The 12136-nt window shown below is 40.2% G+C and overlaps 1 protein-coding gene across 1 annotated transcript in view; it reads right to left on the minus strand.

Moving 5' to 3' along the window:
• Nucleotides 1-12136, minus strand: part of LOC105826367 (zinc finger and SCAN domain-containing protein 12-like) — a 27748-nt gene that overhangs the window by 13886 nt on the left and 1726 nt on the right. Inside the window, 1 exon segment of the mRNA XM_012664338.1 lies at nucleotides 5776-5834. Within this exon segment, the coding sequence (XP_012519792.1) occupies nucleotides 5776-5834 (59 nt within the window).

The raw sequence follows: 12136 nt of genomic DNA on the forward strand, positions 1-12136 counted from the left end.
TATTTTATTAGCATAACTTGCCTTCCTAATCATAGTTTATTTAGGGGCATTGTTATTTAAATAGATTATGGTCCCTAAGAGCATATCAAACAATGAAGGGGAAGCAACTCAGTCAGGTTGCTTACCAAGTAGTAGTTTTCAAAAGGTAGTATTACACTAAATAGTAAAAAGTTTTGGGGTACAAATGAAACTTACATGTTTTATATATATGTAACATTACATATGAAACACTGGAATTGATAGTAGGAGAATGTACTTTGCTTTGTGTGAGACGAATTGTTTGAGATTAGAGACAAATGTGCTCTCTCTCTCTGATTCTAACTGATGTTACTTGCTTCTGTAACCGTGCTTGCTTTTAGTTGTTTGTTAAATATAGTTAATCAGAATGAAAAACAGGAGTAAGAGCAGGAGTGACTCCATGACAGGCTGAACTTCCTGGAGTAGGCCTAAGTTTCAATTTCCCCGAAATGACGCCGCCCTTTCCCCACCGCCCTTTCCCTGAAATGACGCTGACCATAGCTGGCGCCAGTGCAAAAATCCCGAGGCTTGGAGGTACTTTCAAAGGAACCAATCAGGAGTCAACACGATCAGCCACTTTTAAAGGAACCAATGAACTAAGGAGGGGAGGGGGAAAGGTGTGCCCAGCGTGCTGTGTGAAACCTGTGTGCCGTGTGTAAAACAAGAAAAGGTATAAAAGCTTAACTTTTACCCCGGGGGGGGGGGTCCGATACTGAAGAGGCCACTGCATTGTTGCTCTGGGACTTGGACCCTAGCTCGAGCTAGCCAATAAACTCCTTTGCCATTTGCAGCCTCGGTGACTCTGCGTCTCTGTTCCTGGGGCCGAGGGGAACCGGCTCTAACACATATATTTGTGTATATAAACACACACGCAAGTCACCAAGGGCTTCTTTGTAAAGAAAGCCCATATTTTTTTGTTTCAATTATCATCTTTGTAAATATTACAATCATAAAGTATCAACAAATTCTTCTCTCCCTTTTTTCAAAGTTGCACTTATCAAAAGCAATTTGCTGGTCAGGTGCAGTGGTTCATGCTGTAATCCCAGCACTTTGGGAGGCAGGAGGATTGCTAAGGTCAGGAGTTCAAGACCAGTCTGAGCAAGAACGAGACCCCCATCTCTACAATAAATAGAAAACTCAGGGGGGCATGTTGGCCTGAGTCCCAGCTATTGGGGAGGCTGAGGCAGAGGAGGATCACTTGAGCCCAGGAGTTTGAGACTGCAGTGAGCTATGATGAAGCCACTGCACTCCAGCCTGGGCAACAGAACAAGACCCTGTCTCAAAACAAAACACAAAATTGGCAGGACAGCCAAGAATTTACGTAAGCTCTTTAACTTCATATTATAAGATAAAATCGCAGTGACAAATGAAGCTGAACACTGTAGGGGCAAACTGTTGCCAAGGCTGCGGACAAAGGTTTTTGTTGGACAGCAGAAAGCAGAAAACAGGACACCCAGCCCACCCGCCATCCCTTGAGCTAGGAAGTAACGTCCCGCCCCTCTCCGGAGGTTTCTATAGCCTGAGGGGCTCCCAGTAGCCGGGGCTGGGCGAAGAGAGCCCACGGTCGCCCCCCACTTCCTAGCCTTGACTCTAGCATCTGCCCTCTTTCTTAAATCCGCTCCAGAGTCCCAATCTTCATTCTACTTCTCGAGAGAGTAGAAGAGAGAATTTGAGCGTGAGCAAAATCGGGAATATGTCTTCTACACAAGCCTTTTAGGAGCGTCGGAGGTTTCGGCGTCTCTATTTTCTCCAATCTCCAGCCAGCTTCCCTCGCGGTTCCACACCCTCCCTGAAGGAGCCTAGGGCTCTTTAAGTCTTTGTGAGGCGATCCTTGCACCCAGGAGATGTATGTCTGAAAACAGCAGCAGAAAAGATGTCAGTCTTGGAGTCAAGAAATTTTAGTATCGGTCTGTGTCACTTTAAATAAATCCCTCACTCTCTCTGTCCCAAGCATCGGAGTAAATTATAACGACCGGATAGGTTTATTATAAAACAGATGGATGGATGACGTAATGAACCCAAGGAAGCTATTCCAATCTATCCACTTCACCAACTAAGTTACTTCCCTTTTTTAAGGTGCACTGAGGGAGTTGGGAAGAGATTTTCCTCACGATGGACTCAAGTTCCTGGTTTTGTTCCTCTATGCTTTTGTTACCTAAGCAATATTTTGAATTTCTTTAAAATGGACTTTTCCATGGCCGGGTGCGGTGGCTCACGCCTGTAATCCTTGCACTCTGGGAGGCCGAGGCGAGTGGATTGCTCAAGGTCAGGAGTTCGAGATCAGCCTGAGCAAGAGCGAGACCCTGTCTCTATTAAAAAATAGAAAGAAATGATCTGGACAACTAAAAATATATATATAGAGAAAAAATTAGCCGGGCATGGTGGCACATGCCTGTAGTCCCAGCTACTTGGAAGGCTGAGGCAGAAGGACTGAGGCAGAAGGATCATTTGAGCCCAGGAGTTTGAGGTTGCTGTGAGCTAGGCTGATGCCACGGCAGTCACTCTAGCCCGGGCAACAAAGCGAGACTCTATCTCAAAAAAAAAAAAAAATGGCCTCTTCCACAGGAGCTATACTCCCGCAAATAAAACATAGTTTTGATATAAAAAGCCCAGAAAACAAGTTTTGATATAACCTACTACTCTATCCAGCACGCTTTAAAAGAAACTGCATATACTACTCCTGTGAAATATCAGTTACTGATATGTTGTTAACAGCTTCTTCATCCTTTCCCTACAAATTTGTTATGGTTAAAATTTATGCGTCAACTTAGCTAGGCTGTGTGCCCAGATGCTGCTGTTAAGGTATTTTGTAGTTGCAATTAACATCTACAATCAGTTGACTTTAAGGAAAGGAGACTACCCTCTATAATGTGGGTGGGCTTCATCTAATCAGTTAAAGACCTTGAGAGCAAAAACGTATCATTGGAAGAAGGAATATTGCCTCCAGAATGTAACACAGAAATCCTGCTTGAGTTCTTAGCCTGCTAGCCTGCCTTACAGATTTTTGGATTTAGTAGTCTCCACAGTCACAGGAGCCAATTCTTTAAAAATCAGTCAATCTCTCTCTATATATGTACACACAATAATATATAGTTAATACTATAGCATTAAATAATAGAGTATTAATAAATTAATATTCTGTTTCTCTGGAGACCCTGACTAATGCAATCTCAAAATCCTATTTATCCTTAAAGTCCCACCTAATGCCTATTTTCTTTACTTTCCCAATTCTCCTAGGCAGAATTTTTTGATGTGTTCATTTGTTTTTCCTATTAGATTGTAAATTCATCAACTTCAAATCCATGTTTTACTCATCTTTTGTATATACCCTTAATAAAATACATGACACATATATATGGAGTAACCATTCTTTAAACACTTAATATATTCGGAAATGTGTACTAGCTAAATTACTGTGGAAAGAGCTGTTATATCTAGTTTTGAAAATGCTTTAGGCTCTCTGAGGTTAGAAAAGGCCATAAAAGTCAAATTATTGACACAGTATGTTTTATTACTTAAACTAAATCAAGAAACATCCTCTTTTAAAATTTTCCTCAATTTATGGTTTCCCATTTTTTTGCAAATAACCTATTAAGATGGTCAAGAGTGACTTTACCTTGTTTCTGTTTAGTTTTCTCTGCCATTAAATAAAATCCTCTTTTGAGGTAATCATTCTTCTAAGAAGCAAATTCAAATGCCTCTAGGGCCCGGACAGAAAATGAAGCTGGAAGGTAGGGATTGGAATGAACTGAACAGTACATCTACAGAGGTCTAGCCCAGTGATGCCAGATTTTAATCTTTCAAGATAATGTAGAAATCCTGGCTGGGCGCTATGGCTCATGCCTATAATCCTAGTTCTTTGGGAGACTGAGAAGGGATGACCGCTGGAGGCCAGGAATTTGAGACCAGCCTGGGCAACATTGTGAGACCCCCATCTCTACAAAAAAAAAAAAAAATCAGTTTCATGTGGTGGTATGAGCCTATAGTCCCAGCTATTACACTAGACAGGCTGAGGTGGGAGGATTTGCTTAAGCCCAGGAATTCAAGGCTGCAGTGAGCTATGATCATGCCACTGCATGGTAGCCTGGGAGACAGTGTGAGACCCTGTCTCCAAAAAAGAAAAAAAAAAATCTAGATTTTTATTTAAAATATCTAAATTATTAACAGTTGGTGAATAATTCAATTTTTAAAAAACACTGAATGAGCTACACAAGTGTCTGCCAAACGTATTTGATGCTTAGAATGTCAGTTTTCATACCTGGCACAGGTTCTACTACCAGAAAGCTAAGCACATCTGCATGTTTCATGGGGGAATACATCCAATTGGTTGAAAATTCCTCAAATATACATGTACAGATCTGTGAAAGTCTTGGATTTATATTTTAAATTTCAAGGTGTCTAGCTTCAGGAAAATTTGATGTTCTCTCTACTTCTTTCTGCCAAAATTACTTATTTTTGTCATAGATATTTATGGACTGTTCCATCTGGCTGACAATTTCAACTTCCCAAGTATTTCCAACTGGAGCCTTGAAACAAGGCAAAATGAAATAAGTACTTTGATATGGTAAGGGTGAACAATTAGCACCCCCAGAGTTTTCTTGCTTGCTGTATTATTTATACCATCTCCATAAAAATGTGAATATAATGAAATATCCTAATTTTTATTTCACTGGTATAAATTTTCTAAATAATTTCTCATGTTCTTCTAATAGTGAAAAGCATATTTCATTTAAAGTCAGTGTTGAAGACAACACCCATGTTTTTCAGACTGCCTATTCCAGAGGTTAAAGGGATAAACTAAAGCAAATGGGGACGTAAGCATTCACGTGATTATAGTGAACAGTAAGGGAACTGAGCTTGAGGTACCATAGCTTTTAGCATAGCTTTTATCATAGCTTTTAACATACAGCAGGAAGCCTTATAGACTCTAGTACCTGATGTCTCTTCAATTCCACCACCAATATTTGAGCAAGTGCAACAGGAGTGCTGGATGGTCAAGGGTATTTCTGAGATTTTTTTTTTCCCCCTAGAGAGGAACTGAAAGAGAGATGTGTATCATTGAGATTTACAAAGGAAAAAAAAAAAAAAAGAGGACATACGAATAAAGAGAGTTGGGAACAAAGATATATATTATAAATCTTTCTGAAAAACTATACTTTTTCCCTAAGTTAAAGTGAGCAGGTTTAAAATGTCATGTGCTAAAAAAAAAAAAAAAAAGTCACGTGCTGCTTTGATATCTTTGAGCCTCAAAGGTTCCCTACAGGGCTAGTACCACCCTCACTCCCCATTAACTGGACCAGCTGCACTCCACCTGGTCCTCAACCTAATGGGTTTCATAACCCACAAAATTATTCAAAGAAGCCAATCACATCCTTCTGTGGGAACCAGGTGTCACCTCATTCTTTTGTTACTAGAAAGCCTGCATCCCATAGCCCCTGCTTGTTTACTATGCTCCTGAGTGGCCCTTTGCTGTCCTCCTCCCCTGGGCTGTAAGTATTATATAATAATACTTACTAATAAACTATTGTCAGTCGCATCTGTTAAATGCCAGTGTCATGTGTTTGGCCATCCTCAGAATCCCAGGGTGGGACTCCCTCCCTCACCAATGGGTGAGCAGGTAAACAAAACAAGCCATGTCATTGAGTAGTCATTTTAAAACTTAATTTGCCTAGCCTACTCCTCATTTAGGTAACTAAAAACAACATCGTTTCCCCACTCATCCCACTAAATTCTTCTTTGGATAGTATGCACACTAACAGATTTGGTGGGCCCTTGTTCAGGGTATGTGATGATAACGACCTTAAGAAGCAGAAGTGCTGAAGGACCACAAAGGTGAAAGGTCAAAAGATACAGAAAGAAATAGCACACACAAATAATAGAAATAGCACCACAACAAATAAGTGTAACTAACTAGACTGTGGTAATCACTTCACAGTATATACATACATCAAATCATCACATTGTACAACTTAAATTTATACAATTTTATTTGTCAATTATATCTCAAAGCTAGGGAAAAAAGATTTTAAAGACTTTGTGGTTGATACAACTACATTACAGGAAGGAAGAAGAGAAAAGCACATGAGCAGAGGCTGGAAGGCCACCATACCCTGTTTCCTGAGGTTTTCTTCTATATATAAACGTAACCTAATACCCCTTCATAGAACTGCTTTGGCGAGCCAGAGGGTCTTGGGACACTTCACTAGGGGAAAAGGAGGCTTCATGATCCTTAGCAAGGGAAGGGAAACTGAATCTTGTCACGTCTTGGTAAACTTGCTATAATAACATGCACATGAGTAAAACCTTTGTGGTATCTAGGGAAATAATACTATTTATCCAGAGCAGCAAAACACTAAAAAATCATGAAGTGGTCACAGTGTTCGTTCAGGGAACATTAAGCACCTCTACATCAGTTGAGACCTTTGGGTTCCCTCACCCACTTCAACTATTGACGTGCTGTGATATGAAAGAATTACTAGGCAAAATCCAAGTCTAGTTTATTTAATACTATAAAGACAGGCTGGGCACGGGGTGGCTCACACCTTGTAATCCTAGCACTCTGGGAGGCCGAGGTGGGGGATTGTTTGAACTTAGGAGTTCGAGCAAGACCCCATCTGAGCAAGAGCAAGACCCCATCTCTACTAAAAAAATACAAAGCAATTAGCTGAACAACTAAAAAAAGTATATATAGAAAAAATTAGCCGGGCATGGTGGTGCATGCCCATAGTCCCAGCTACTCAGGAGGCTGAGACAGAAGGATTGCTTGAGCCCAGGAATTTGAGGTTGCTGTGAACTGGGCTGATGCCATGGCACTCTAGCCCCAGCAACAGAGTGAGACTCTGTCTCAAAAAAAAATACTATAAAGACAAAAATAACAGTGGCAAATCTAAACTGAATAGAGGGACAAATCGTCCCTGAAGCTCATTATCAAGCACTGTGTGCACATCTTGGGGTGAGGACAGATCCCCAAGCTTCAGGGGCTCCTACCGTCCCCACCCCACCTCTACCAACTGGACAATGTAGAGGAGGCCTTCTTCAGATTGGCTGGGGAGAAGCCCAAACCACTCCTCACCCAGTGTTCTGAGGATGGCTGGTGCTTCCGGAAGATTAGCCCTGGCAGCACAAAAGGGAAAACCCTACTGCTGGGTCAACCTAGGAGACTACAACAGTGAGAGTAAAAGGCTCCCTGGACCCTAAGTCTACTTCCAGTGCCTGCCCAGGAATCAGGAGGTTTGATTCTCTCTGGGATTGCTGGTAACTCAGGATTGGCGGAGGTTGTCACTCTGTGGTTTCTGGCTTTTCATTCCTTTCTCTCTCCCACCCCTCCTCTGAAGAAATCTGAGCCGCTCCATAATATTGAAATCACCCACCAGGTGACTGAGAATCACTGTGCTCCAGAAGTTAGCTTTGGGCCCCTTGCGTAGTGTATTTTTTTTTTTTTTTTTTTTGAGACAGAGTCTGGCTCTGTTGCCCAGGCTAGAGTGCTGTGGCATCAGCCTAGCTCCCAGCAACCTCAAACTCCTGGCTCAAGCAATCCTTCTGCCTCAGCCTCTCGAGTAGCTGGGACTACAGGCATGCGTCACCATGCCCGGCTAATTTTTTCTCTATATATTTTTAGTTGTCCAGATAATTTCTTTCTATTTTTAGTAGAGATGGGGGGTCTCACTCTTGCTTAGGCTGGTTCTTAACTCCTAAGCTCAAACAATCCTCTGGCCTTGGCCTTCCAGAGTGCTAGGATTACAGGCATGAGCCACCGCGCCTGGCCCTTGTGTAGTGTAGTTTATTGAAGACTGAAGTTCTTTTCACATTCTGCACATGAACTCTTTGTTATGTATAAATACCAAATATCTGTTTCCACTTCTCTTTTCACTCTATTAATGATGTCTTTTGCTGAGTATTAGTTTGTTTTGTTTTTTAAACTAGTGGACTTTATTATTTAAGAGCAGTTTTAGTTTTGCAGAAAAAATGGAGCAGAAAGTAGAGTTACGATATCCCCCTCCTAATCCCTCTCCCTCTTCATCTATTATTAAAATCTTGTATTTTAATAATACAAAATTACAATTGGTGAGCCAATATTGACACAGTACTTTTTTTTTTAGGTTCCTGATAGCTTTATTGATAAAAGGCAACTTCTCCAATAGCCCAAACTTTTTAACTTTTTCTCATTCTGAATCCATTCATGATGAGGAAGTGAGCCACAGCATTACACCTTGAAAATTCTGGATTAAGGAAATTTTTTTATACAGTACAATTAACCAAAGTCCATAGTTGACATTAGGGTTCACTGTCTGTGTTGTGCATTTTCTAAGTTTTGAAAAGTGTATAATAACATGTATCAACCATTAAAATATCATACTAAAAAGTTTCATTGACTGGAAAATCCCACATGCACCACCTATTTTTGTCATTAACATATCCTGCCCCACCCCTGATCTTTTTATTGTCTCTATAGTTTCTTTTCTAAAAAGTCACGTAAAGGAAAATAAACATCTCAGGACCCACTGCCTCCAAACTCCTTATGCAAAAGGGAAGGTCAAGCCAGAAGGCTGAGTTATGGAACGCCCTCTTCCAAATGAATAGCTGTTTACTAACATTAAGCATTAGCCAGATCCCCACAGAAAGGCAAAAGGCCTCAGGAATCTACAAAAGACTGCCCTCACAGATCACTCATAAGTAAATTCTTTGCTGGCCTCCCATAAACAAGGACATGCCAATCGTAATTTTAGGTCTACAGTCTAAGTCTAGTTCCTAAAACTAATTGTTCGATTCTACACTGATAATGCTGATTCCCAGGTACAGAACAGAGACAAGATCAACCATTCCTCCACCTACCCAGAGACATCTGTATAATTGATTCTTCCTTTACTCCCCTTTTCTCTTCAAACATTCATCTATGTAAAATGTACATTTACTGGGCACTAACTAAAGTCTGAGAAGAATGTAACCATTTGCCTTACTAAGTGCCCCTCTTCCTATACACCTTCCCTCCTTTAAGGAAATGTATAAATACTAAATCTCCTGAAAATTTCTTCAGAAAAACAACCACAGATGCACCTGTGATTCATGTTTTCCCCAGATGCACCCTAAAGCTGGCTTAATAAACCTTGATTGATTGAGATCCTTGTCTCAGCCACTCATTTCAGTTGTCAGTCATATAGTTGGAGTCACAGTATGTAGCCTTTCATACTGACTTTCACTTAGCAATATGCACTTAAAGTTCCTGGATGGATTTTTATGGCATGATAGCTCATTTCTTTTTATTGCTGAGTAGTATTCCATTATATGGATGTACCACAGTTTGTTTATCCATTCGTCTATTAAAGGACATCTTGCTTGTTCTAAGTTTTGACAATTATGAATATAGCTGCTATAAAAATTTGTGTGCAGGTTTTTCTGTGGACATAGTTTTCAACTCATTTGGGTAAATAAGAAGGAATGCAATTGCTGGATCATATGGTAAGAGTATGCTTAGCTTTGAAATAAACTCTCAAACTGTCTTCTAAAATGGCGGTACATTTTGCACTCCTACCAACAATGAATGAATATTCCTGTTGCTCCACATATTCACCAGCATTTGGCATTGTCACTGTTTAGCATTTTAGCCATTCTAACAAGTATGTAGTGGTATCTCATTGTTTTAATTTGCAATTTCCTAATGATATATGATATTGAGCATCTTTTCATATGATTGTTTGCCATCTGTATATCTTCCTTGGTGAGGTGTCTGTTTAGATCTTTTGCCCATTTTAAAAATTGGGTTGTTTTCTTATTGTTGAAGTCTAGTTCTTTCATATTTTGAATACCAGTCCTTTATCAGTTATGTTTTGCAAAAACTTTCTCCCAGTTTGCACTTTTCATTCTCTTAACAGTATTTCTGATGGAACAGAAGTTTTTAATATTAATGAAGTTGAACTTACCATTTTTTTTTCTTTCATGGATTGTGCTTTTGCCTTTTTGATGTTATGTTTAAAAGATCATTGCCGGTCTCCATCTTGCGTTAGAAAACTGTTGGCCGATAACCACCCGGCCACGCAACTTGGGCTATTTCCCTGAGAAACGGCTGTGTTGGCAGTGGGAGAAAAGGCTGAGGCAGATGGACGCAGAGTCGTTTCCTTGAGAATTGAAATGGGGCATTGGTTACTCTTGTGGGAGTAAACCAGCTCACTAAGGAAACGTTCCACCGCAAAAATATGTGACAAGCCTGTGCTGGTGATATTTGCGGGAAAGGGCTAACTTTAGAATCAAGGGCCTAGGTCCATCTCGCCATTTTTCTGAAGGTTGGAGAACCTGTCTAGGGGCAGCGGAAATTTGAGGTCACTGGCTGAGGAGGAGTGTTTGCCATTTGGGATGGGCATTTGCCCCTGCTTTGAGTCAATGCTGTAGATGAGACAGGAAGGATATTTGAGGGGAGAGTCCAGGTTTCTAGGAATGGAGAGGCTAGGACAATGGGTGTGTCCAGGCACATCAGTTGGGGGAGGGGGTTCCCTATCTGTTTTAAACCATTATCTCTTGGACTCCTGCTTCGTGCAACTACACTGGGTTAGGGTCTAATGAGGGATAATAACCAAGAGAATCAAACCAGTATTTGCTCTTCAAATCACAACTTGGTGAGAAAATAATAATTTTTTTTTTTTTTGAGATAGTATCTTGTTCTGTTGTCTGGGCTAGAGTGCCATGGCGTCAGCCTAGCTCACAGCACCTCAAACTCCTGGGTTCAAGTGATCCACCTGCCTCAGCCTCCCAAGTAGCTGGCACCATCGTATCCTGCTAATTTTTCCTATTTTTAGTAGAGATGGATCTTACTCTTGTTTAGGGCTCAGGTTCGTCTTGAACTTTTGAGCTCAAAGGATCCTCCTACCTCGGCCTATCCAGAGTGTTAGGATTACAGGCATGAGCCACCGCACCTGGCCAATAAAATTTTAAAAACTGAAGGAAAAAAAAAAAGATTTGTAAATAAATAAATAATCATTGCCAAACCCAACATTACCTAGATGCTCTCCTATGTTATCTTCTAGGAGTTTTATAATATTGTGTTTTACACTTAGGTCCATTATTCATTTTGAGGTTTTTTTTTTTTTTTTTTTGTAAAAGATGTAAGATGTGTATCTCAATAATTATTTATTTTTTGAATGTGGTTGTACAGTTGTTCCAGCACCACTTGTTGAAAAGACTATCCTTTTTTCATTGGATACGTTTGCTCCTTCAGATTCTCAATAGATCAGCTGAGAATATTTGGGGCCAGGCACAGTAGCTCATGCCAGTAATTCTAGCACTCTGGTAGGTTGAGGCAGGAGGATCGCTGAAAGTCAAGAGTTCAAGACCAGCCTGTTCAAGACCCCCTTCTCTACAAAAAAATAGAAAAATAAGCCAGACGTGCTGGTGGGCGCCTGTAGTCCTAGCTACTCAGGAGGCTGAGGCAGGAGGATTGCTTGAGCTCAGGAGTTTGATGTAATGAGGTATGAGAGCCACTGCTCTGTAGCCGGGGCAACAGAGTGAAACTCTCTCAAAAAAAAAAAAGAAAAAGAAAAAAATTAATAAATAGTTCTCAACAGTATTCCTGGGGGGGGGGTAGAAAAAAAAGAATATTTGTGTGGTTATATTTCTGAGTTTTCTACTTCTGTCCAACTGATCTATCTGTCCATTCTTTTGCCAATACCACAGTGTCCTAATTACTGTAGCTTTACAGTATGTCTTGAAGTCAGGTGGTGTCTGTTCTCTGTTGTTCTCCTCCTTCAGTACTGTGTTGGCTATTCTGTGTCTTTTACCTTTGTGTACAAATGTTAGAATCAGTTTTCCAATATCAACAAAATAACTTGCTGGGATTTCATTGGGATTGTGTTGAATCTATAGACTAAGTTGGGAGAAACTGACATCTTGAAAATATTGACTCTATTCATTTACATGGAATATCTCTCCATTATTTAGATCTTCAATTTCTTTCATTAGATTTTTGTAGTTTTCCTCATGTATATCTTGTACATATTTTGTTATTTTATACTTTATATTTAATTTTTTGGTGCTAATGCAAATGGTATTGGATTTTTCATTTCAAAAACCAATTGTTCAAAATATTGACTCTATTCATTTACATGGAATATCTCTCCATTATTTAGATCTT

The sequence above is a fragment of the Propithecus coquereli genome, unplaced genomic scaffold (assembly GCF_000956105.1).
Source record: "Propithecus coquereli isolate 6110/MARCELLA unplaced genomic scaffold, Pcoq_1.0 Scaffold882, whole genome shotgun sequence".
NCBI classification, from domain to species: domain Eukaryota; kingdom Metazoa; phylum Chordata; class Mammalia; order Primates; family Indriidae; genus Propithecus; species Propithecus coquereli.